The sequence below is a fragment of the Lepidothrix coronata genome, unplaced genomic scaffold, assembly GCF_001604755.1.
Source record: "Lepidothrix coronata isolate B3197 unplaced genomic scaffold, Lepidothrix_coronata-1.0 Scaffold22, whole genome shotgun sequence".
NCBI classification, from domain to species: Eukaryota; Metazoa; Chordata; class Aves; order Passeriformes; family Pipridae; genus Lepidothrix; species Lepidothrix coronata.
The window spans coordinates 1,483,190-1,510,543 of record NW_016690202.1 but is presented as its reverse complement, the minus strand read 5'-3'; the positions used below and the strand labels follow the sequence as shown (position 1 = coordinate 1,510,543).

The following is a 27,354-nucleotide window of genomic DNA, read 5'->3' as shown; positions in this document are numbered from 1 at the left end:
GAGTCTTTCTGCTGTGCCTTTTGCAATCGGATATGTCTGTCACGTATTGGCCTCATAAGCCACCAGCGTGCCTGTAGCAAATGTGGATAGAGCCTTCCCAAATCTTCGTTCGCGAAGCCTAGGCATGATGATGATGATGACATTACCTGCTCCAGACATTAATGTAGAAAATATGGAATTACATACATGTACGTTGTGCACCAGTATGTCCACATGATTAGCATTACTATAGGAGGTGTCCCCACTCTAATATTATTACATGTATGTCTTTTTAGTTCTTTTCCTTAAAATGCAGACAAACCTTCAGGCTTAAAAAACCCCCACAGTGTACAGTTGTTATATTTGCTCCCTCAAGACTTTATATAATTTCAGCAGTGGCAGGAAAGAAAGCCAGGAAATAAAAAGGTAATGAAACTTCCACACCATTATATACACAAACTGCTGTTAATTTGAGAGATTAACAAAATATTTCTTACTGCATGCCAGGTAGATCCTGCAGTGAGCTCAGATTTTTCTAGCAGAACAACATCCTTCAAGCCAGCTTTAGCCAAGTGATAGGCTAGACTCACACCAACACAACCACCTCCAATGATCACTGTGTCTGCTCTGTCTTTCCCCAAGGAAGGAGGTGAGGGTTTTTTCCTGAAAAAAAAAGAAAAATTACAAAAAGGCAATTTTCCATCTCTTTTGTTTACTGTTTCAATGATAATAAAACTTGGTGTCTGCTTGGCAATTTACACACCTAACTTAAACCCCAACATGTTCATCTGTATCTTCTTTTAAAGTAAATGCCCTTGGAGGGTCATATATGTAAATAGTAGTAATACAAAAAAAACCAAAGCAAGCTTGCTTCCACTTGCAACTTTAAAACTTGTGTTATTACCCAATATAACTTTATATGTAGATCCTATTTTTCAATAACAAACTGGCCCCCCAAATGACAGTGTCAAAACCTGACTTTTCGAAAGCGCTATAGTATGTGCAACACAAAGTCTTGAAAAAATGTCTCCTTAATAAGGCTCCTTAATAAATTTCTAAAGCCAGTGTCAGTAGACTATGACAGTGCATGTGTTCATTAACAATGAAACTTGGTTTTTATTTTATATTCTGTCTATTTTGACATGTTCTTGTTTTCTGAAGACAAAACATTATAGAAACAGGTTTTTGTCAATTGCTCACACCTGCTACCCCACCACACTGCATTTTCACAACTACTTTAGGCCAGCATAAACCAGAACTGCTACCATAGGCAGTCCCATTCTTCTCTAAGTCATCTGATCCTCCTCTCTACTACCTCATCCACAGACAGCCAAGCAGCAAGCTACATGTGGAAATTTATAACGATTTTTAAAAAAGTATTTCTTTTGGTGTGAGACAAGGTAGGACATATTAGTACAGTAGCAGTACACACTACGTAAACCACAGTATCTCTCCCTTCAGGACAGTTAATCAATACTCAATTTTATCTCTCCTTGTACACTTGCGACTTCTCTGGCAACAGACTTTCTAATGTATAACTAGTCTTCCAGTCAGAAAACAAAGCTACTAGTTTTATGTATTATGAATAGAGATCTTATGACATTTTAACTGCAATTGCAGGAGGAATGTGCACCATGCTTACTCTCTAGGTAGTAATGAATAAATGGGAGGACAGAACACCACAGGTTTGTGTATTTGGTGCACCACATACTTGCACGTGTTCTTTTTTGCGATTACATATTAATTTTTGCAAGTTAACAGTAAGCTGTTTAACAGCCAAATGTGAGACACTTACACCACTCCTCTACTGAATTTTGAGGCATGTGTTAATCAAAGTCAACCATAGAGGCTTTTCTCATGCTTCTTTTATGCTGTGGATTTGAGATTTTCTCACCTGACTTTCAGTTTTTTTCAAACCTTTGCCCAGGAGCCCGGCAAAGATCCGGGGTGCACCTTCCCGGTGAAGTACACCTTCACCCAGATGTTTGATCGTGCCAGTTAAAACCGGTCAGTACTTGCTCATCGGTATGGCCCAGAGGACACCAGGAGGGATCTCTTACACCAGGTCAGCAACGCACCCCGGATGGTTCTGGCTTTGCCGCAGCAATGCGAGGCGCTGGGAGATGCACTCCCTGCCCTCGGGTGATCCGTCCGGCCGCTGGTAGAGCATCGCAGGCCGGCGGCAGGAGCCCGCCCCTCTCACCGCCTTCCCTGCACATCCCCGACAGCAGCATCACCGGGAGCCGCGGCTCCGGGCGGCGCGGAACCACGCGCGGACTGTGCGACCGCGCCCGGCCCCTCCGCCCGCCCCCCGCCCGCACTCACCACCCCTGGGTGCCGAGGGGCCTCAGGGCCGCCGCGCCGAGGGGGCTGGGCCGGCGCGGGGGCTGCAGCCGTCGCAGGGCTCTCCGCAGCACCGCGCTCATCCCGCACACGACCAGTGACGGGGATCGCTGGCCCCGCACCGCTCTCCGCGGCGACCCGTCCCGCCCCGCCCCTGTCCCGCCGAGCCCAGCCCTCCCGCAGGAGGGTGCCGGACCGCCCCTTGGCCGAAGGGGCAGCCCGGGGGGCACCGGGCGCCTCTCGAACTCGAGCCGGGCGGGGGCGGCGGCGGGAGGAGCGGGACAGCCCCGGCCGTGCCAGGGCGCCCTGCGGGGTCAGGGGCCGGACCGGGCAGGGGGTGTCGCCCGCAGCTCTGCCCCCAGCGCCCGCCCCTTCCCGGGGCTATAAAAGCGTGGCCGGAGGACTCGTCGGGCTGATCTTCGCGCCGAGCCGTTGGGGGTTAGCGGGCAGCCGGCGTCCCTGGACGAGGAAGATGCTGCCGATCAGGAAGACCGCGAAACAGGGCAAAAGGGTAATTCTCCTGCCTCTCTCCCCACCTAGCCCCGGGCGCTGCTCCCCATGGGCACGGGAGTGATATCCCCGCCGCACTCCCCTCCGGCGTCCGCCGCGGTGCGGACGCCGCCCCGGCGGGACCGGGCGGTGCGGGAGGGCAGCCCCGCACCGCGAGTCTGGCGACGGCTCAGGGGAGAGCTCCCGGCCGCCCCTCTAGCCTCCGAGGGGTCTTGCCCGTAGGCTCCCGAGGGGAGCTGCTGCTAGAGCGCCATGACCCGCGAACTGCGCCGGTTACCTACCAGTAAGGTACTCGGTATCTCCGCAGGTAAGGTGATCTTGTGAGAACCTAAAATAAAGCCATGATAATTATTGTAAGTGTTCAGCATGGAGCCGTTAAAGACATTTGGACATCATTATGAGATAAATTAGATTGAATTAACTCTGTAACAGCTCACAGAGTTTTTGTTTCTCTGAATACATAGACTGGAGCAACAGAGTTCGACACCATTTTACCTAATAGTATTTGATATGCTGGGAATCCCAGATCTTCGTTCGTGAAGCCTAGCCATGATGATTTGATATGCAAATTAAGCAGGACTCACAACACACTACAAATCAAAATTATAAAAATTGTAAGGATAAACTGTCATTGAATTTGATTTCTGTCTTCAGCATCCTGCCTGCTCTATTTAAAACCCCCAAATTGCTCTTCCCTTGATTAATATGACTGGATACCAACAGTATTTGTAATATCCACCCAAATTCCTATGTATCTACGCCCTTTGCTCCCTCATTAACTAAAGAAAGAAGCCAGCATAAAAAGTTATCCAGGCATCAGCCATTCAGGCCATTAAGGCAAAGCCATGAGCTTCTAAATCAAACTCTGACGTTTACCGATACTGCTACCCTGCACTGCTGCTTGGGAAGGTCAGCAGAATCATGTATCCATCTTTTATTTGGAAGGACACAATTGCCATTAGTAGGGTACACCTTACTCAGAACTGGTTTTGGACATTTTTATGTGTAGCGTGTAAGTCCAGAGTAAGAGAACAGAAAGATACAGGAAGAAGTCTATGAGCTCTAGGTCTTTCAGGTAGATCAGTTGCAAAGGAGCAAGGTTGGGGGGGATTTTTTCTGCTTTTTATATTTTGGCATATACTCTTACCACCTAACTTCAACACCTAGCAGAAGGAAACTTTCCTAAGTTCCCCCTACAGGCAATGGACTTCTCTAGAGGGCTTACTTAAGATCTGAATAGTTGTTTTGAGATTCTTTTTCTCTCCACCAAGGAAAAGGTAGGCTATAGATAGACCAAGCAGGTTCTTCACTTACACAATTCAGTTACATTCCTAAAGGTGGTTGAGGGAATATCTTCATATTCACTCTTTCCATGAATAGATGGACCATGTGGTGCAACTTCATTCGTAGGAGCAAAGTGAAACAGTGAAAAGATGGCTCAAAAACGCCTTGATTAGCTTTTTACACGTGCTGTTTCTTGTAATTTAATACCAGATTTGTGTAGTACCAGATCACCTGTCAGTACGGTTTTGATCTGGATCAGACATGAGCACACAACTGTAAGTCTCTGGGGCAGAACGAAACAATATTGACCCTGAAACTCAGCTAGCTATACGCTCATTGAACCAATGGTATTTTACACAGTATATAAAGCAAAAATGGTGTGAAGAGATGATGTCAGACCCATAATAAACTTTGCAAAAAGTTATTTCCATTTTAATCCAATATGAACTGACAAAGTAAGTTTTTATTAAGTATTTTGTGCTTTGTATTTATCTCTGCTGCTCTGATGCTAGGTTGTATCACAATATATTAAGATGCCATGGTCTATTCAAACATGGCTTATGTTGCTTCTGTGTGTCAAAAGTGAAGATTATTTTAAAATGCAGTTTAAAAAAACTAGAACTGTGAAGAAAAACTGTTGTTAAATCCTGTGATTTGTTAAAAAAATCTGCTGAACTGCATTTAAGTACATATATATTAATAAATATAATACCTATATGTGATATCAATATGTGTCTATTACTTGATGTTCAGTTAACAAGCAACAACTGAGGCTGCTTGTATGGTTTTTTTTCTGCATACCTGTTCTCTGGATATTAAATTTCTGAAGCAAACTCCATCTACAAAAGATACTTTGGCAGGCAGGGGAAGCAGGGCTCAAACAGTGATCACTTGGGTACCTTTCTCTCACCCCATTTGAGGCATTTGGTTACAACTGCAAGTTAGTTTATTGCAAGGACAATCTTTACAAAGCCTCCTGGCACTTACATTAAAATTCTTTTGCCTGTTTCTGCTGAAATAAAGATAAAAACTTGCACACTTCATAATAAAGCTTTAATCAGGTCAATATTTTGGCAAGTCCACAGTGTGCAATGGAATCTGATGCAGAGGTTTGCAAGCCAACACTTGGCCAATCTCTGCACAGCAGCACTGCACAGAGAAGTCTTGCCATCTTGCTGCAATGTCAGTGCCTCAGCCAAAACTGGTGACCCTCTGAGGCTTGGTAGGCTCCAAAGAGCCTTACACTGCTGTGCTTAGTACTGAAACTGGTACACTGGCATTCTGTTCCTTCTGCTTGCAAAGGCATACTCACACTCTGCCTAAAGGGCAGGGCTGAGATGTCATAAATGTTTGTCTTTGCTGGAGGTATGGTATAATAAGATAATTATATTAATGAAGGACAAAGTATCAAAAAAGAAAATCTACTAAAGGTTGAAGGCTGATTGTTAAAAAAGCCTTCCACTCAGCATGAAAATCACACTCAACTCTATGTCCATGAGGCTTTTCTTTTTCCTACTCCCTCAAAGTTCATCCATTGAAAGGCCAGTGTACTGTCAAGAAAACTATGGAGAGAAATTGCAGTCTTACCTTTGATAAACTCTTTTCCTATACTCACTACCTTGTGTATGTAGTCTTCAATCATTCATCCACTTCTTTAAATAAATAGAATTATGGTTGCAATCCAATAGCAGAAATAAACCCTATTCTGACAGCAATGTACTTTGTAGAAATTTTGAACAAGCTAATGAAGCAATGAAAGGAATAAAAAAAGTAATATATTTCAGGTGAAACTAATATATGTTCTCATGTTTTTCAATTTTACAAAAAAAAAATTGCCACTTTCCTTGCACTAGCATGGAATTGAAGGCAGAAGCAAGGGTAATCACAGGGTGCTGTAAGGTTTTTCATTTGGCATCTTAAAACATTTCAGGGCTGTGAAAAACAAAACAGGATTTTCTTTAACTTTGTAAATCTAGATAAGCAAACCCAGGCCTTAAAAAGACTGTCAGAAACTGCAGGCCAGCTTTTGAGATGTGTCTTGTTTGGTAGGAAAATGTTACATGATTACTTTTCTGTGATGCCTGTTGTGCCATCTGGTGTCACAAGTTATTTGTGGTAAGGTTCTATGAAGGTGGCATTTGTAGCTAAAAGACAAATGGGCTAATAAAGAGATTAGTGATACTAGTGTTTCATTTTAAGAAGTTTTGCATATATTTTACAGAAGAATTTGAGACGCTGTTTTACTTTCATGGGAATGACATTGGACCATTGACTTCCAGTTCTGGGGACTGTATCTCTGAAATACGGTACAACTGACTAATGAAAAGACATAATAAATGTGTACATATTAAAGCCTTATGCTGCAAAAGAGCACATATACCATTCTTTAAAGATAATTTCAAAAGGAAATTTATTACTTTTTACTATTACAGCAGAAGTATTTCTGGTAGCCTGCAAGTATTTATGTCTGCTTTACAAATACAGAAAATGGCAACAAAGAGAAAGGAAGGCCACGAAACTGAAGCACAGTAATTGTTAATATTTCCTCCTGCTTTCTTCAGGGTATTCTAGAGCGCTTGGATGCTGGAGAAATTGTGATTGGAGATGGAGGATTTGTCTTTGCTCTTGAAAAGAGGGGATATGTAAAAGCTGGGCCTTGGACTCCCGAAGCAACTGTAGAACACCCAGAAGCAGGTCAGTTTTACTAGGAAATAGTATTCCTGTAGTGAATGTAAACATGGTTGGCTCAATAATAACTATACAGGAACTCATAGTAGGTTTTCAAATAGGAGTGTTCCTTGACACTGTGTAATTACATTGTTAAGAACAGCATAGGAACTGCCCATCTTAGCCCTTTTACTTGCTCTAACACTAGCCAAAAGCAGTTGACTGGGGTTTGTATTCATATTCTTATATGAATAGTGCAAACATGTAGTGATACATCTTCAAAATGCTCTCCCAGTCTTCAATAATTTGCATCTCAGGGATTCTTTATTGCAGATGTGGTTACATCTGTGTTTAATAACATTAGGTGATTTCTCAGTCATGAATTTGTCCAGTCTGTCCTAGAGCTGATCATTTAAAGCTTATGATTTATAACATCTCAGGAAAAAGAATTCTGCAGTTAACCATCTGTTTTGTTTTAGTCATTCTAGGACTCTTACATATATATAAACTAAAATAGTTTTTTTATTCTTTCAGAGAAATAACAGTTTTTAATAAACAACGTAATGGGAGTATTTAATGTTTCTGGCTCCACTATGAAATGGGGAATGATAAACCTCAAAAGAACCTAAAAATTGCAATAAACAGATAATGGAGTAACACTCTTAAAGTGGATGGAGAAAAAAATGAACAACTATTCCACGCCTTCCAGCATAAAGATTATAGTATTTAGCATAAATAGTGCAGAAGCAGATGCTATTAACTATTTATGTATGCTTCATTAAAAGAAAGCATTTGCACTAATAACATGATGTGCAGTTAATCCCACAAGCCAATGCAGAATATCCTGGGGGAAAAATTTTCTTTGTTCTGTGTTTGCCCTTCCAAATTAGTCTTTTCCTTCTACACATGGGAAGAAGGAAGAGAGGGGAAGGAGAGATTCTTAGCTCTCCCTGTTGCATTGCTTTGTACACCTTACCTATTCATTCAATCTAATTCCTCTGAGGCTTCAAGTGTCACTTATGTGTAGCATGCCTAATTTAGGGTTATGGACAGCTTTAGATAGTGCAGAGCTCCAGTAAAGGTTTAAGGATTGATGACCTAATTTGTTGACTCTCTTTGCTCATCCCAAAGAGAATTCCATTATCTCTCTTTCTGTTTGTTTCCACCTCTACCTTTGTCTGCCTCTGCACGTTCCAACTTACAAGTCATAGCACTTATCCCATGCTCTTTATTTCCCCTTTTGCTTGTTATTTTGCACCTCAAAAGCCCTTGACCCTCTCCACATGTCTCTTACAGGCTATTTATAAATACACCCTTCAGTGGAAATGTATTCACTGATTTTTGTGCGGGGCGGGGAGCTGCCTCCTCTCCATTATTGCTTTTTTGCTTCTGCATGCCCAAGGGTCATGTTACTTTGAAAGCAGGTGTAAAGAACACAAGGAGCAACTGGTTGAGCCAGTGGATGTAAAAACCATACAAACTACCAGAGCTTCTTGTTTTTATAAGGAAAGAATGAAAAGGTGGGAGGTTCTGAGAATGCAGCAAGGGATTAAAAAAAACAAAAAAATTTAAAAAAAGTGAGTTTAAGGCCATTATCTGTACTACTGGAGAGGAGTTTCACCAAACTGACAAGTTTAGAAATGAGATCTAAATATTTCTTCTGAGACAGATCAGGTAGTGCTTATTGCCTATCTCTTGTTAGCCTATATCTGTCTTTTATGGAATGTCCAACTCACGGTAGAGTGAAATTAAAACTTAGTGTTATATGTTATACACCTGACTTCTAAAATGCATCAGATTATTAACAATGGTTTAGTCTCATATGTGGCTATTAGCCCCATTTCTCAAATGCTGGAGGGAAACACAGTTTCACTAGCATGCTGGAAGTCACACAAGTAAATTACCAAGTGGTTTGTGGTTTTGATAGTGCATCATGCTGTGGGTTTGATACCAACAACAGTGCATTCATTCCTCTGGTAAAAAACGATCTGCCTGGGGTTAAATGAGATTCAGGCTCATTTTTCCCCTGAAAATGTAGACCCATTCAAGAGCCTCCTGTTCACATATCTGATATTTTGGGGTATGAAGTTCCTTAATCCCATGTGTTAGATTGTGTTTCATGTGCATACTTATGTCACCATCCTTATTCACACAAATACCAGGCAATCTTCTAGGAATGCCAGAACCATATTTAAAGACCACCAACCATGGGGGTAAACAAATCTGGTCTACTATTGAATATCATAGAGGATTTATGAAAATATTTGTAGATTTTTTTTTTTCCTGTCCCCATTTCCTGACTGGTTTTCATCAATGCTTTCTCACTGAGGGGAACAGAAACAGAAATTACAGAGCACTAGAAACATACAGAGACAGCCCTTATATTTGGGATCAGTAGCCTATTGTAATAGTGTAGGGAAAAGAATACTCCCTGAATTATGAATCTTTGTCTCTTTGTTAAAGTGTAAGAATGAAATTTGATCCCACCAGTTCATGCAGATTCCAGGGGCTTTTCACAGTATCACAGAATATTCTGACTTGGAAGGGGCCCACAAAGATCATCAAGTCCAACCCTTAAATGAATGGCCCCCACAGGGATTGAAACCACAACCTTGGCATTACTAGCACCAGGCTCTAACCAACTCTCAGGGACGTTTTGAAATGTAGCTCTACTGTAACCTATGTTCCCGAAAAGATCTTTGCGACTGCTGAGAAAAGGAGCACTGTGTTAAATCACAGTGGGGTAATTACAAGGCAGTAATTAGAAATTAAATACTGTACTACTAGCGAAAAGCAAGGACACTACACTTTCATTGATCCTTCAGTGAAAGCAAACATGCCTGCATGTATGCAAGTTGATTCTTGCAACTCAAACTGCTGATTTGAGCTTTTCTGGTGTGGAAAACTGTGTTTGTTGCAGCAGAAGGGAGTAATTTTATACTCATGACAAATTTGCGCATTTTCTTAATGACTCAGACTTTCCGTAGACAATGAGTTATGATAAATCAGGTCTTCGGGAAACCTTTACTAAACATCTGCCACAGAAACTGCAGTTTTCTTGTGCATGTAGAAAGTAAGTATCTTGTGTACAGTATCTAGGGAATAAATTATTCCTATATTTGGTATAAGCTGTCAAGCATTTACCTCTGTTTTACAGGATCAGTGGTGTTCTAGACATTATTATAATTCTTATTCTGTGGATATACATATAAAATCAATTGACAGTTCCAGTTCTGCTCCTGCTGTGGCAATCACAGTGTACTGCTTACAGCCAGGAAGGCACAAATTATCATTGCAGAGCCTACTCCCAAAGTCCTAATGTAGGAAATTTGTCCATTAAAAGTAATGGCAACCTTTCCTTTAAAGAAAATGTTGTCTCCGTAGTAAAATGATCATCTGCAGACATATGATAAGAATTAACTTTGTGTTGTGAGTCACTTTTCTGGAGCAAGGAAGCATCTTTTAATTAAGGGTGTATTTAGCAAAACAGAGCTTTGTTTTGGCTGACTAGACTCTTTTAGAGTTTTGTCAAGGGAGAAAACTCAAAAATACAAAATAAGGGAAGTAATAAAACACCGTATTCTTCTGTATAAATATCCTCTTGTCCCTTAATTTGTTGCCCTAATAGTTTCTTCTGTTTTCTTCTTCATAGTCTAGAAGCTAAGAAAATGCAGCTGTTTCATTTGATGATCTTTTGTCTGGTATTCCTTGTTGCTTTCATGTTCTTCGGTTATATGTCTGCTTTCCCTTCCTAAATCAATGTGCATCTTTATAACTGGGAGGTCTGAAGGACTGCACAAAGTAGAAGATAGGCAAGTTGGCAGGCAAAGCTGAATCTGCTAATTAAATAGAAATCTTCAGTCATTCTTAGCAAAGAAAAATTAAGGAGAAAGTTTTCTACCTAACGTTCTGAGAGCGAGTAGAAAGAAGTTCTACGCAAACTGGGGTACTGCTTCTGTGTTCTCATAGTGGCTTTTCTAGTAAACACAGTATCACTTATTTTACAGTAACATTACAACAATAAACATTTGATTTTAGGGTAACACAGTAATAAGTGTACCAGACATCTCTTCTTTGTGTCTTGTTTTGCAGTTCGTCAGCTTCACCGGGAATTCCTCAGAGCTGGATCTACTGTTCTGCAGACATTCACCTTTTACGCCAGTGAGGACAAACTAGAGAACAGGGGCAATTATGTTGCTGAGAAAATAAGTGTGAGTAAAACAGTTTTGATGGCAATATGAAATGAATTGATTAATTTCAAAAGGTTTAGTAGAGAGATTATCAAGTACTTTCACAGTTTGTCATAATTTTAGCAAGAAAGACAAGGACAAAAAAATCCCAAACACAACAATAAAACCAACCAACCAAAAAAAACCTCTCACAAAACACACCAACAAAAATCTCACCAGCCTAGCAAAAAACAAACAAAACCCAAAATAAACTACCCCCCCCCCAAATAAAATAGGTCAAGGATGAAGAGAGTAAAGAGAATGCCCACATTGTGTTTTTTCCCATCTGAGGAGATTGGTTTACTGGAGTTTTGATGCAAAGACTATAGGGAGGACTAAATGCACAAAAGGCAAAACTAGTGGAGGAAAAAAAAAAGAAATGCTTTAACATCCAGAGAAATGAATAATCAGCTCCAAAAATGGTGACGAATCCTAGCAAATAATGAGTGGCTAATTAGAATAAAATGTTTTTTAGAACCATATCTTCAATAAAGTAACAACTAAAAAAATCCAAGCTGTACACTGTGGTCAATATTCCTCTTGTCCCATGTAAGGATAATCTGTTACATCAGCAGAACTACCACGCTGGTGTTTTCTTACCTCCTGCAAAAAGGACTTGTAGTAGGATGTTGGGTGTATTCACTAGATGCAGGCCCAAGGTCCAGTGGGATTTCTGGCACAAGCATTTCTAGATAGCTCCTTTGAGAGTAGAATAGTTGCCACCGAGGGGTTTCTCTGATCCTTTCCCTTTGGTCCTATTGTACATTTTAACTTCTACAAAACAGAGAAAATTCCCCAGGACTCAGGGAAGAAGGAATATCTTTGTATCTTGATAGCCTCAGTCAGAAATTAGCACAATCTGGACACTAGGGACACTTTAGGTTTAACTGAGGTCATAACAAAACATCATAACCAAATTTATCTGAAATGCTGTATCTTTACATTCAATAGATGCAACATTGAAATATCTGAAGTGGTAGTCCCAGAAACACAGTACCTCTGGAACAAGCCATGCTGCAATTCTTGCTGCCATGCAAAATTATAAGGGCTGGAGAGCACCTGGTATTGGGAATCCATTGCAGCAAACCTTTCAAAATTGATTTCCTGCCAGTTCAAGAAGCGGGTTCTTTCACGATTTAAGTGGTTTATGGTTCCACCACCCCGAGTTCCTGAACATGTTCCTGAGCACAAGGGAAGACAATCTGGCAGCAATAGACCTAAAAATCAGCTACATCTTTTAAGGCAGCCATGGAAAACTTGAGCTGAGAGAAGACTATGTAGATTCTAAGTAGTCCATGGACTGCAGAGAAACCTGCTATAATCAGTACTTGTTATCAATCCCAAACAATAGGATAGATTTTCTCCAAATTTTTTCCCCCGCTTAACCTCTTTCTCCAAAGCTGTTCTGGTCATCCTAATTTACCTATAGAGGGAATCTGTCTTTCAGCTTAAGTGATTAATTAATCACAAATACTGATAAGTTTCCCTCTATTATTCTTAAATTGGTAACTTTAACATCAAATAATTAATAATATCTGTTTAAAAAATGCCTTAAATAATTCTGTATGAATATTATATCTGATTTTTTTTAAATTATCAAAACACAAAAATACATTTTAAAAAAATCAATTGAAATTACGATATATTTTGTTTTCCATCCACAAATGTCAGAATAAAAGCACACACTTAAAGGTAATGAACTCATTTTCTAAGAGGCAAAGAAAATTCCATTTCACACCAAATACTCACTTTTTACAGAATATTTGTGCAAAATGTATTAAAGGTAATGTGTTTTTTGTAGTATTTGATAATACGATAACTTAGAAGTGGCAAGAATTTTTTTCTTAATGTTTGTTATTTTTCTTAAAGAATTTTATCTTCCTAATCAATATTATTTAAAAATCCATTTAAATTATAAAAGAATATGAAAAAGATATTATGGCTTTTGACTCTTTTTGTCCTTTTTTTTGCTCTGAAATTATATGTGTATCTCTGACCAGGTAAAATTGATATAATCTATATTCACACAGTGCCAGAAAGTGAATGAAGCTGCTTGTGACATTGCAAGAGAAGTGGCTGATGAAGGTGATGCTTTGGTGGCTGGAGGGGTCAGTCAAACACCATCATACTTAAGCTGCAAGAATAAAACAGAGGTTAAAGCAGTCTTTCAAAAACAACTAGAGGTCTTTATGAAGAAGAATGTGGACTTCCTAATTGCAGAGGTAAATCTTTAAAAAAAGCACTTGCCTTCAACTGGCACAATGTTGACTTTTAAGATGTCTAGTTTACTTTAGGGAGAACAACTATATATTGCTTCTTCCTTTAAAATTTTCTGCTGTGCTCTTGTCCCAGTAGTATCAGATATTTTTCTAAATGCGCACCACCACCTGCAGGTGTCCTAGAATAGGACCTTGAAACCTAAGTTTCTACCTCAGTCAAGTGAAATTCTATACTGGTACAAAGAGGATATAATAATGGGGTCTTAACTAGTTTCTATTTCTTCCCATATGTGGTAAGCAACCTAAGATGACTTTTCTAGATTAAAATAGTTCTTGGATTAATCCCCGATTAATCAAATCCTGTATGGGCAGTCTTATTCTGAAACAAAATTATCATTATGTTTAACTTACTTTTACTCATCTGACTTTTAAAAATCCTTTTTCAACTGGGTGGTCAGTGAACTCAACTGAATTATGTTAGTATAAATCAGAAAAGAATCAAGTCGTATTGCTGGTGAATTTGGGGTCTGGATTAATGTATTTATGCTTCATTGCCAAGAAACTAAAGTAGTCCAGTTTTAATTTCTTTCAGTATTTTGAACATGTTGAAGAGGCCGTGTGGGCAGTTGAAGTTCTAAAAGAATCTGGAAAGCCAGTTGCAGCTACAATGTGCATTGGTCCAGAAGGAGACATGCATGGAGTGTCCCCTGGACAATGTGCTGTCCAGCTGGTAAAGGCTGGTAAGAATCTCTTTTAATATGCCCTTTAAAAGCAGGGAACAAAGTAATGTCCTTAATTATTGAGATAAATGAATGTGTATCTGAAGTAGGTAGCTTCCCAATTACATCTGATAAAAGTTTTGATTCTGTAGTAAAGTTTTTATGTGTACTTTACTAAAGCAGTCTTGTAAAAACAGATGAAAATGCAGCTATGAAATCCTTGATAATCAGAGTGCAATGGCTGCGAGCAATAGCCACAGACAGCTGATACTGAATACAGAAAAATCCTAAACCTACTCAAATTTCATTACAGACCCAGCCCCAAATTCTAGAATCACATGCAGGATCCAAAGCCACCTTTGATTCTCTGCTTATGTATTTTTGAAATGTATGAAGCATAGTTCAAACCCAGGATGAGAGAATTAAGAGGATGAAAAAAATTAATACTTTTGCCTATTCCCAGGACAAGGGGAAAGGCAGAAGAAACTAATCAGGGGCATGATGAATGATGGTACAGCGGTTTATTATATCTGTTTGGAACTACTCTTTTCCTTTCCAGTCAGAGTTGAAATCCAAAGGCAGAACTTGTGTTAGGAACCTGCTAACTATTTGCATGTGTGGCTGTACATAATCAGACTTCACTGATTAAGCACTGGTAAGAAAAGCAGCTGTAGAAGGGGGGAAGATATAATTCATCATCAGGAAGATAAAGAGGAGTGCAACTGAGATGCAAACGGAATGATTAACCTCAGCAGAGTTGAGCTCTAACACATCTGCCTTGTTTTCATAACACTGGTGTAAAGATGGACTGTACTGCTTCTGGACTGCTGTGGCTCAGAACTTTCACTTCCCACTTTCTGTGAAGACATGACTTGAAGTTATTTTCCTCCTCCCAGGTGCTTCTATTGTTGGAGTCAACTGCCATTTTGATCCAGAAACTTGCCTGGAAACTGTGAAACTGATGAAAGAGGGCTTGCAGGCTGCTAAACTGAAAGCCCACCTGATGTCCCAACCACTTGCTTTCCATACACCTGATTGTGGAAAGCAGGGTTTTATTGATCTTCCAGAATTTCCCTTTGGTAAGACAAGGGTATCTTTGTTGTTGTATGTTTGTTTGTTTATTTGTGGTTTTGTTTTATTGTATGTTCCTCTTTTGTTTTTTTTTTTTTTTCCCAGCTTTTAGTAAAGCTGAAGCTGCAAAGTATCCTTCTATAAAACAGGATGAGTCCCAGTTACCTTCTGGCATTTTCCAGACAGATTACAGTATAGTATTGGATTAAAGATCATCCACATAGTGACAATGCTTCACTAGTATCGCAGCATGTGACAGAAAGTGAAATTACGATGAAAACAGTTAAAATACCACAAACTAAACTCAGTTAAAAACTTACTTCTTCCCAGTGCTATAGAACCATGTTCAGAACAGCTATAAACAGTCCAAAGAAATGAACAAAAGCAAATACTCAAAAAAACACTTACTATCCCACAAGGCCTATGTGCACTGTTTAGGCACTTAATGTACAATGCATATGCAGAACTGGATAAAGGTGCATGATTATTGCATAATAGTTCAGTCTTGTGAGTGTTACTGTGTAATTTAAGTGAGACTAGAGAGAAACCAGAAAGGGGACTTCAATGTTGCTAACAAATTGGCAGTTTGGAGGCTTGACAACTATGCTCAGGAGAAACTCTACAAAAACTGAAAGATTCAGCCATTTTTGTGTATATAAGGCTTCTGTATTTAGGCTTATTTTCCCCTGCGGTGCAAAGGATCCCTTTAACATAAAGACAGAATCACCTTACACATTTTAAGGATGATTAGAAAAATTCTTTCATTTTCAGGTAACGTACACCTTTCTTTTCAAGATCGAACTGTATGGTACTAAACATTCACAACTTGAGTTTGTAGAAAATAATTAAGAGATGGATGTGATTTTTAGGAAGTTCATTGTTTTTTCTTTAAATTCCTTTCTTTACCTAAATGACGGAAAGAGAATAGTGAGCCTGAGGCATTCATTAAATGGTAATAACATATCTGAGTTCTGAAAATATTCTGAGATGTTTAAAAGTGTTAGGAACCATTTATCCTATTCATTCCTTCATATAAGTCCTCTGATTGCAAGCAAAAAAAGATCGAACAGATGCAGTAAGCAATCAAGTGAACCGAAAGATTCACTCTTGGATTGTATGTTTTAAGCAATCTGTATGAGATCTCAGCATTCAGAAATTTCGTGAATAATTGGTGAAGACTCATTTTGTGAATGTTTTCAATAACCAGAAGTAGCAACGAGTCACTTGATAGCAGATAAGCTGTTTGGTAAATCATTGTTAACCTAACCAAATTAACTGTTTTTTGTGAAAGGCAATATGGACAAAGAGGTATTTAGATATCTGAAGAGTACATAACCTCTGTACGGGCCAACAGTATCTCAGTATCTAGGAAAGCATTAGCCATGTTGTATTGGCAAACTCCAGCATCTAGATGCCAGCAGTATTTATTTTTCTGTAGAACTTTATCCATTTTCCTGTGTTTTCCCTTCTGTGTTACTAGAATTTCTCTGAAATGTCACCAATTAAATAAGGACAATATTTTAGAAAGAACTGTCCCAGTGAAAGCAGTGAAAGCACCCAATTATCTCAAAAGTAGATATATAGAGGGGGCAAATCTAGGAACAGGTTACAAACTTTTCATCAAAAACTGATGAAAATTTAAATCTCTTTTTACTATAAATTTTAACATAAAGTTAAGTTATAGATATTTAATTCTGAATAAAGCCAAGAAAATAAATGAATTGACAGACATGGAAAACAGAATGTTAGTCAATTTTGGGAAGGTGTCTTTCCATTTTAGAGAAAAGCATTTGGTGTGGGACAGTATCAAATATTTTGCAGAAGTCAAGGAAGGTGATATCAGTCGCTCTTCCCTTCTCCACCAACACTGTAACCCCATCGTAGCAGGCCAAATTTGTCAGGCAGGATTTGCCCTCAGTGAAGCCACACTAGCAGCCACCAATCAGATCCTCATTTTTCATGTGCCTTAACATAGCTTCCATGGGATTTGATTCATGGTCTTACTGGGCACTGAGGTGAGACTGACCCATCTGTAGTTCTCTGGGTTTTCCTTTTTTTTAAAAGAGGGTTATGTTTCCCTTACTCCAGTCACTGGGAACTTCACTAGACTGTCACGAGTTTTCACATATGACAGTTAGTGGCTTAGCCACTTCATCTGACAGTTCCCTCGGGACCCTCAGATGCATCTCATCAGGTCACATGGATTGTGACAGGGTGGTGGAGGAGACAGGGGGACACTCTATACTGTTCCCCTGGAGTTTTGTTGCTTATACCGGTATAAACTGAGTGCACAATGATGCGTTCTTACTGTTGATCATTTGTATAAATTTTGCACTAGTGTTTTCATGATATATGAGAGACAAGGAAATCATTAATTTTTCCTTCTGATGCTTTTTGTCAGCTCTGCAGCATTGTACACAAGCTTTTTTTTATTTGGACAGCTTTCTAAGATAGCTTAATCTAAGTTTTCCTTGTGATATTAAGACCACCTACTTTTCCTTTGTCCAGTCTTTCCCTCTAAGACCAATAATTTTCTGTTTAAGAATATTTAATTTTCTTCCTTCTGCTTTTTAATTTCTGAACCCATTTCTTAACTACACAGTGGACTTAGAATGGATCTGCTTTGTATCATCTTCTTGCATTTTAGGCATTTTTGGGAGAGGATATAGGGAGAAGAATCCTACCTCTCTACTGTATTGCTGGAGCCTTACTACCTTCCGACAGCTTCTTTGCCCAGTGGAGTGTTCCAGTGCACAGACAGTGCACAGGCTTGCATGATAACTGCGATGGTTCATCTCCTGCAGATGTGCATTAAGGAGTGGGAGGATTTTTATTCTTTCATTCCCATATTTTTATTCCTTAAAGTTTCTTCTTCAGTCCCTGGTCTTTTCTTTCCAGTTATGCTGCTCTCGTGCCTCCTACCCTTTGAGGTGTGCTTTTCCTTTACCTTTTCACTTTCTATTCCTCTCCTTCCACATCCTTCCCATCAGCTCTGTTATCCCGTCACTCTGCTCACCACAACCTGCAACAGAGAGAAGGGTTCAAACTAAAGATTGCATCCTAACTTACCTACACACAGAACTTTCCACAAGCAATGAGATGGTTTAAGGCAGCAAGATGCTTATGACTGGGATTCTAACTAAGGAATGGGCTAAGAAATAGCTACAGATCCCAGCTGAAACAATTGGCTGCTGTTAGCTGATCATGGAAAAAAATGTAATAAGCATTCTTGAGGAATAATGACCAGGCTTATTCCTATTCAGATAGACTGATACCTTCTCCTTTCACAGATTAGTTTGTGCTAATCAGATTTCCCAGGTATTGCTTGTTAATTAGGAAATGTCGCCATAACATTGAAAGTACTCCAAAACTTCAGCTAAGAACTCTGTCAGAATGGCAAGCATGCGATCAATCTCAGAAGATACTATATGCTGTTTTGCAAGGCCAAAAATGCTAACAAGCACAGGTCAGCAGAACACAGCACAATCAGAAGGCTAGACTTCTGAAAGTTTGCATCATTAATTCTAGGTCAGACAGTTCAAACAGGTACATTTACATCTACAATCACTTTAGCTAACAGAGTGCAAGTGTTTCAAAAACATGATTTCTTACAAAAACTCTGCTGAAATGGACCATGGTGGAAACTTAAGATATGACTGTCTTTGCAGGTCTGGAGCCAAGAATTGTAACCAGATGGGACATTCAAAAATATGCAAGAAAGGCCTATGACTTAGGAATTCGTTTCATTGGAGGCTGCTGTGGATTTGAGCCATATCACATCCGAGCAATAGCTGAGGAGCTGGCTCCTGAAAGAGGATTTTTGCCAGAAGCTTCTGAGAAGCATGGTAGCTGGGGCAGTAACCTGAGCATGCATACCAAACCCTGGGTCAGAGCAAGGTGTGTGTATATCTGACCCGGAAAGCACACCAACACACCTCTTGCAAAGGCTTATATTGCTCAATGCAGCAGACTGGCTTAACTCATATGGAGGTCTAAATATCACTGTAAACATTCTATGTGTTAATAATTTTAAAGAATTAAAGCTGATCTTGGAGCAGGGAAATGGGTGAAGGAGCACTAGAGGAGCTCTTGTGAAAGTAATTTGTGAAATAATTCATGAAAGTGAAGATGAAAAACTGACAGGGTACTGTAGATCAGCTTCTAATGGTGAGTGGCTTACAGTATTCCTTTTAAGGATGGAAAGAATACCTTAAAGATACTTTTTAAGCATGTATCATTTTATTGCATGCTTTCATTCCTCTGTATTTAAATATAGTTAGATGACCCTTTGCAATTGTCATTTAGGCCACATTTCCTTCAGTATTGTGAGGTGCTGAGTAAAAAACCCCCTGAATTTCCTTTTCTTTCCTTAGGGCAAGAAAAGAATACTGGGATAACCTGAAGCCTGCTTCAGGAAGGCCATATTGTCCTTCCATGTCAAAGCCAGATGGCTGGGGAGTGACCAAAGGAGCCAGGGAGCTGATGCAACAGAAAGAAGCAACGACTGAACAACAGCTGAAGGAGCTCTTCCAGAAACAGAAGATCTAATCCACTGAAGTTGTGTAAATGTTAGAATGATTAATCTACAGACCATTTCATGTTTCACAAGAAAATCAGACAAGTACCCTACTGATTTATCACTTAAAACATAATGAAAGAGACAAAATGCAGAAAGAATATGATTACAGAGTAAATATGTCAAACTTTGATAATAAAATCTTTCTCTGGACAAATAGTTTAGAGAATACATAGTCAAAAGTAAGTTTGGATTCTCATAATAATTGAGTTTTGGTTAGCTAGGTGCCATTAATTGGGTAGGCACATAAATACCTCGAAAGTAGTAATTGGCTCAACTCACATGTGCAAAGGGAAAAAGCCATCTCTAAATAAGGTATCAACAGACTTCAACTCCCACGTCTGTTTTCAGTTCGGGATTATGTAGGAGCTTCCTCAGACCTCAAGATTTGTTGAGGACTACTGCAAGGACACACAGGCTGCCAATACTTCAGACACACGATTATTTGTAACACTTATTTGATTTCAAAAGAATAAAAGGAAAATAAAAAACACATCTTGTAATAGCAATCAAAACAAGGAGAATGAGATCTTGCAGAAATTTCTTATATGCAGGGAGAAAGGTTAAAAGAACTTTTAGGAATGGAAAATGACATGTAAATAACTCACTGCTTTTGTCTCAAGGTACCATGTACACAAGATTTCCTCTTCTGGAGACTAAAAGTCTTAAGAAATTACTCTGCAATTAAAAAAAAAGTCAAATAAATTAAAAATAACATGATGGAGTAGTTTTGTATTATCTTCATACCTTAAATCATGAGAGCTGAAACAGAACAACACACCTCCAGTAAAAAACTAATTTTCAAATGACGCATCTGATCTCTGGAAATCTCATTTTAAATATGTGGTTATCTCAAAATAGCAAAAAACCCAAAGGCTTGTAAAATATAATTCCTGTTTATATGAGTAGTAGAACATGCCATTACTTAAAAAAAAAAAAAAAAGGCTGATTGATTCATTCTACAATCTTAGCTGTAACAAATGAAAAACCCTGTTAGGAAATATCAATCTGCTTAAGTTAAGAAAACCCATGGACATTTGTACACTGATTTTGTTGAGAAGGTTTTTCACAGAAAGGGTACCACTGTACTTGGAACCCATAAAGGACACATTTCCACAGTTTATTTTTGTGAAATACCACACAACTTAGATTTCTCTCTAGAATGTAATTCTCACCCATTCTATATTAAGGCCTTCATGAAAATACCATTCTCAAAGTTAGAGCTGAAAGCTTTAGTTCAACTATGTTTTATGTATAAGCTTATTTCATTATTTCTGTCCATGCTGGTATTCTACAGTTTAGGAAACAAATATACAAAACTTCCACAGGGAACTTCAGGTATTCTTTTCAGACTGTTAATGGCAGATAGATTTTAGAAAAAGCCATCTCCCTTCCGCAGGCTTGTAACAGATTGAAATACTAGCTGGAAATTTTGCCTGAAAGCCAAAAGCAGACAAATCAAGAAAGCAGATAGTTTAAAATGTAGATTATTTGGAAAGCATCCATCTAAGTATATATGCACTACATTAAACTCCTTTCCTTTCTAAATGCATCTGGGCATTACCTCTGCAGAAAGTGGAATAATGTAAAATCTGTAAAACAGAAAGGCCAGATCTTTCATCATCACCAGAATGCACACAGCATTAAAGATATATCTGTGATAAAGTGGCCTAAAATACAGGCTACAATTGGTAAAGAAATGTTTTGAACAGTCATTACCAATTTAGGGACTTGTGGCATAGAAATGCAGCTTGACCACCACACACTAACTATATAAGTAGCTAGGGCTGATTTTTTTGAAACCATCAAAACATGCAAAAATTTGTATTGAAGTGAATGACTTCACAACACAGAATATTGAAGAACCTGGTATTAAGATGATAAGATTTTTGAATGTTTAGATACCCAGTTTGAAAAGGATGAATTTTAACATGCTAAGAATGATGAAAATTATGTAGAAGTGATTTGAAGACATTAAAAATGAGATCTGACTCAAGGAGGAAGCTATACATTCCCTGTTTAATTCATATCACAGGCTGGGCTTATCCAGAAATTGACAATGGGATAAAAACAAGTTGTCAGGGTGCTTCACTGATCACTAAAGAACCCCAAACTAACAAAAAACCCCCAACGAAACGAAACAAAAAAATCCAACACCCTCTGCCTTAAAAAAAACCCCAAACCCAAAAAACCACCAAGCAGCAAAGCCAACCAAGCTTTATTTCCCATTTCTTTCTGTGTAACATCTTAGTGAGGCATATAGCAACTGTTAGATGTGTTACAGCTTTCAGAAAATCACAGAATATGGTGAGCTGGAAGGGAGCCACAAGGGTCATTGAGTCCAACCCTTAGACCTGCAAAGGACCATTCCCAAGAGTCACACCACATGTCCAAGAATATTATCCAAACACTTCTTGAACTCTGTCAGGCTTGGTGCTGTGACCACTTCCCTGGTGAGCCTGTTCCAGTGCCCAACCACCCTCTGGGTGAAGAACCTCTTTTATAATATCCAACCTAAACCTCCCCTGACATAACTCCGGGCCATTCCCTCAGGTTCTGTGACTGCTCCCCATAAAGAAGAGATCAGTGCCTGACCCTTCTCTTCCCTTTACAAGCAAGTTGTAACTGCAATGAGGTCTCCCCTCAGTCTCCTCTTCTCCAGGCTGAACAGACCAAGTGACCTTAGTCTCTCCTCATACGGCTTCCCCTCAAGGCCCTTCACCATCCTCTAATGGTTAATTATGTGACTTGTTAAAGAAATAAGACAGGCTGACAGCACAGTCCTAGGAAATTTGTTTCCTTAGAAAGCGTATCTGAAAACTTAGATAGGAAGTGAACGGGGCTTTAGAAGGTTAGCTCCTGTATTTGGTACCCTAAGGCCTGTTTGGAAATACATCTAATGATGGAGCTTCCATGCCAGTGCCAGGCAGTCTGGTTACTTCACTATTCTTAACACATTTTTCCTAATTTGAATATTCCTTGATGGAATTTAAATCCATTATTTCTTTTCAGCTCATTGGAGACATGAAGAATTTCTTTACTTTATCTTTGCTAAGTCTTTCATACATTTGAAGATTTACATACATTCCTTGTTTCTCTCTCAATCGAACAGACCTTGTTCGTTCATCCTTTCCCTGCGGCCTCTGAGTCTATAGTTCATCATAAATCCAGAGATCACCTCCATCAGATCTCTTCCTATCTCTATGCTTTTTTTACCTGCAAGCAGAAGTGAAGATCCAGAAGTGAAAACCCAAAGTCTTTGCAATCTAAAGAATAAATCTTTACTCATGAGGCTGAATGTCAGGACCCTCTGTGCAATCTCAGGTGTTGGCCTGATTATTTGTAAACCACAGGAATGCAAGGAGAGGGTTATTGTAAAGAAGGAAATTTGGGAGTAACAAAATTTACAGAAAACATAACTTTTTTCCCTTGTTCTTTTGAAGAGAAAGTTTTCTAAAAATCCTACCAAATCTGACATCCTCAAGTACCAAAATTTCTTCCTAAAGCAGTTTGTGACTCTGCCTTCTTTTTCTATACACACAGTGGCAGGTTCAGTGACATTTTTTAAATCTAAACATCAAAAGAAGTGGATTCATATATCTATGTTGTTCTACTCCATGGACTTCATGAAATATTGAATATAAACTAATCTCATTTAATCCTGCATTAAGTATAGACACCACTGAAATAGGATGGGGAGAATATTATCATAAAATCTATTATTTCAGCAACTTGCTTTGCTACAAAATTCTTCACTACCTTTCCTTTATGTTCCACTTTATTGAGAGAGATGGTATTTGTCATAAATTTTATGCAATCATGATACTAAATTTTGTTAATGGTGTATACTATACCTCTATAGGTACAGCTCCTGAGACAGATAGCAATCAATTACATCCCAGCATTAGGAATCTGCAGATGTACTTCCCATATATTTTGGTCAACTTCACCTCAGAGCTTCTGTGTCCAGTAAGGCTGAATATCTGAAAACAAAAACAAATTTGTATAATAGGACTTGATGCAATAATGGTGGACAGTAGTTGCTATGAAATTAATTTCAAAGCAGGTTGAGAAATGTATGTTTGGAAGGTAGAAGCATGACTCTTATCTGACAATTAACAAAGCAACAGCAAACACCCATCAAATGAAGCTTTACAAGTATTACAAGTTGTCTCTGGGTGGTTCAAAAGTGTTTTGCAGCATTCATTTGCAAACATTTGCATGTCATTGTTTCAGCACAATTGAAGAGAGAGATGAAGTGACATGTAATGTGGGAGGGAAATTCCATCATCAATTTTTATTTCTAATCAATCAATCAAACAAACAAACAAAAAATAGGTCAGTTTCATCCAAGAAAAAAACAAGAATAAAAAGACTCTACAATAATTTAGGTCAAGCAACAGTGTTCTTCAGCCCCGTAAAAAAAAGCTTGCATGTTTGTATGAATTATGTCAGCTAGTATGCTGGAAGATCCTGCTGGCTCTTCCTACAAACATTTCTGCAACAAAGCACTTCTCGGAAGCATCACAGTATTACAGCTCCATGGAAAATCAAAGATGTGTCCTTTGAAGAAAAAGGCTTTTTAAAAATCATATTTCTTACTATGTAATTTCTTCTTAGCTTTTTTCTGTATGATGAAACCCCAGCAAAGTGTACTCTCCAAAGACAGGCCTGTAGCAAGCTGTGTGAATGCTGCCTCCAGGTGGCTCCGTGCATGCATACAGCACCGGGTAAGGGAGAACCTCAAATGGCTTCTCAGGCCTGTGTATGCAGACAGAAATCAGAACAGCTGTTAATTCCTACTTAATTTCAGAACAGACTTAATTACACCTGTATTTGTTACTTAATAAGGAAGTGTTTTCTTTACAAGAACTGTAAAAGCTAATTAAATCTCCAGTTGTCTCAGTCTTATTTTACTGCCAGAATAAATGGACTGGATGGAAGTTTTTCCTTGAAAATAGCCAGATCCACTTTTATTTTAAACAATCAAATGGCATACAATGTAGACAAACATTTTAAATTACAAGGAACGGGACAGTGGAGAAAAAAGCTGGAACAGGGACAGGATAGATGCAAAGAGGCACTGTGTGCAATATTAAATGCTAGACAGCACTGCATCTACCACACAACAGGGCAGAATTTAGATTTGATAAGCGTGAAAAGCTGTGGCCTCTGTAGCCACTGCTTTCTGCAAGGCTAGACCTTGCCAGGTTTCATTCTGTTATCCTGGCAAGACTGCCCCCATAACTGAACAGCAAACTGAGGCTATGTTCTTTAAACTTTCTACTGTTTTTCTTAATTCTTCTATTGATATGACAATTCTGGACTCAGAGAAATAATTGTTATTCCATCCTACTTTAATACTGCTATGCCTGTGTTTAATGTGACTGGTTCTGCTGGTTCTGCTAGGCAGACAGGACTCTTAAAGATAATTAGTATTTGCACCATTGACTTGAAAGGCAGTCTGCTTTTTTTTTTTGGACCTGACGCTGTTCATACTCCATTCTGCTCACACTCATACAGCAGCACAAAAGGGCAGAAAGTGGATTAGATGTTTTTGCCTAGAAACGAAGCAATCCTTGTGTGTCATAAAGATGATACACCTGACCCATCAGCTTCTTCCCACATGTGGGAATATAGAATATTGCAAAGGTGTGAGAGGGTGGCCAGGACAGTTGCCTTTGATTAGAAAATTAAAATAGTTCATCAGTCTTGTCACGCTAGCCTGTGGAAGGAAGGCTGCATACAGGTATGAAAGTAAAGAATTAAAATCAGTTTATGCTTTACTTATGCTGAACAGAATTGTTATGAACTGCCCAAGGTGAAACAGAGTAGGAACTCAGACTTTTGATTTTTTACTTGTAACTTTTACCAGAATATTTAGCTTAATGCCCTAAGGTATTCCCAAAAAGCTGTGTCCAGAAGTTGTCCTCAGCTGGAGATAGAAAGTACATAGGAGTATGTCCAAATAGTAATTGCCAGCACTTTTCAAAATGTATGCAGAAAATTGACTGAACAAGGATTTGGCCCTTGGTCCAAAGCTTCATGCGTAAACCATTCAGAAAACCTCTGCAAACCTGATTAGCTATTCTGTTCTCACTAATATATGCAGAAAAATCATAGATCTAAATTACTATTTCCTTCGGTTACTAGTAATTTGGCATATCACACAGGTGAGCATCCAATGCTGACAGACCAATGTGTTTCACTACAGACCTCTGGGTTGGTGTGAGTCCCTGCAGCACAGCTGAGTAGCCAGGACCAAGGCAAACAGACAGTCGCATAAGGTAGCTAAATAAAGCAGAGGTTCTAGAAGTAAGGATGGATTGCATTCAATATTGGGTATGTCTTACTGCTCATGGCTCAGCTTAATAGTCTGGCTAGAACAGGATCTGTTTCAGAAGGGTATCTGGTTAACAGTTATTTATCTGAAGCACAGAGAGATTTTTGAGTAACATAGCCTACTCCATTTAGTTAGCTGTAATAACTCTAATAAAGCAAAGCTCTTTCATTCTTTTGTCCTAATATACTGGCCTCATTTCTAAAATTAGTGCCTAAATGTGTGTTGTGCATGTGACAAACTTACTCATTAATTCAGTCCTACTGGCATCTATAGCTATAAACAGTCCTTTGCAGACACATCTGGTAGAACATTCTTAAGTTTTTTTCTACATCAATCTTCAAAAAAACCAGCAAAAGTCACATTCATTCAGAGGAGTACACAGTGACATTTTTGTTTTAATCTTCATCTATCTGATTAATGGAATCTATTAAAATAATAAAATGCATAATACTCACAGCTCAAGATTTCCTTGCACAGGAAAGACAGTAATATTTTCCACATGAAACCCTGTTGTCTCTCAGTGGTTTCTAAAGGAAACAACAGAACAATGTAATTGATCACTCAGAACAGTGAGGACCTGCTTAGAATACAGTGCTTTTGGTTCAGAATAAATTAACACTTAATTATTACAGTTAACTATTTGGTTAAACCTAAAGAACAGCACGATGCCCAGGAATAGTTTTAAACAATGTATTGGTGATAACGCCAATTTGGTCCTTCCATCCAGTGTCTGTTGTCATTTCCTGTAGAGTGACAACAAACTTTGAGTTAGATGCGAGCAATAGGTCCCAGTGGATCCTGGAACTGTCAAGGAGGGAAATGCTATAGTAAAGAAATTTTGAAATTCAGAAAACTGGCCTCAGTGTTTAGAAGCATTCAGTGTTTGCAATTTTGGATTGAATCAATGTGACCCTGCAGTTTGCATGACCCAAACAAAATTCTTCACTGAGAAAAGAAAATAAGACTGGGATTCATCATCTCAAATAACATCTATTCTTTACAACCACTAACAGCACAAATAAACAACAAGCATGTAGCAGAAGGCTATGGAAATGAAAGTGCAATTTATCCGAAGAGGCTTATATAATTAGATTACATTTATATAACCTCCTCTCTTGCAATGCCTCAGTGCTCCATATTCTTTTAAAGTCTTTAATTTTACAGGAAACCAGTGAGGTAAAAAACTACTGACCATCTATTCAACATCTGGGAGGCCAAAGCAAAAGAATGAAGAGGGGCTACATTCATACTGGCTCATGTAAGTCTACTTCACTATAAACACTTCCTCCACTGGTGCCACCAGAACCTGGATCTTCCAGTCTTGTAAAAACAGTGTTCTGGATTGCTGAGTGGCACACTCTTAAACCTCGATGCCACAGCAGTTGCAAAACCAAAGGTTTGTACTGACAGCAAG

At 38.9% G+C, this 27,354-nt stretch overlaps 2 protein-coding genes and 1 long non-coding RNA gene across 4 annotated transcripts in view; 1 reads left to right on the top strand and 2 right to left on the bottom strand.

Annotated features, from left to right (window-relative positions):
• The window catches only part of DMGDH (dimethylglycine dehydrogenase), a 43,957-nt gene extending 41,537 nt beyond the window's left edge, over positions 1 to 2,420 (bottom strand). The window contains exons 1-2 of the mRNA XM_017808085.1: positions 2,305 to 2,420; positions 477 to 642 (exon numbers count right to left, since the gene is read on the bottom strand). Coding sequence (XP_017663574.1) covers positions 477 to 642; positions 2,305 to 2,405 — 267 coding nt within the window. The 5' untranslated portion in view covers positions 2,406 to 2,420. The remainder of the gene's footprint in view (positions 1 to 476; positions 643 to 2,304) is intronic.
• Positions 2,421 to 2,723: 303 nt separating this feature from the next.
• Positions 2,724 to 20,314, top strand: LOC108494022 (betaine--homocysteine S-methyltransferase 1). Its single transcript, XM_017808092.1, has 8 exons — positions 2,724 to 2,833; positions 6,678 to 6,810; positions 10,876 to 10,994; positions 13,043 to 13,234; positions 13,824 to 13,971; positions 14,847 to 15,029; positions 18,690 to 18,918; positions 19,395 to 20,314. Exons 1-8 carry the CDS (start codon positions 2,795 to 2,797, stop codon positions 19,567 to 19,569), a joined length of 1,218 nt encoding a protein of 405 aa, XP_017663581.1. The 5' UTR covers positions 2,724 to 2,794; the 3' UTR covers positions 19,570 to 20,314.
• Positions 17,812 to 26,472, bottom strand: LOC108494032. Of its 2 annotated transcripts, XR_001873702.1 has the most exons (5): positions 26,396 to 26,472; positions 24,200 to 24,358; positions 23,452 to 23,580; positions 22,712 to 22,813; positions 17,812 to 18,043 (listed from the first exon to the last, which is right to left on the bottom strand). It is a non-coding gene; the product is annotated as an uncharacterized LOC108494032 (long non-coding RNA). The 2 variants fall into 2 exon arrangements; XR_001873701.1 differs by lacking the exon at positions 26,396 to 26,472 and having other exon boundaries at positions 24,200 to 24,523.
• Between the last annotated feature and the right edge of the window lie 882 nt (positions 26,473 to 27,354).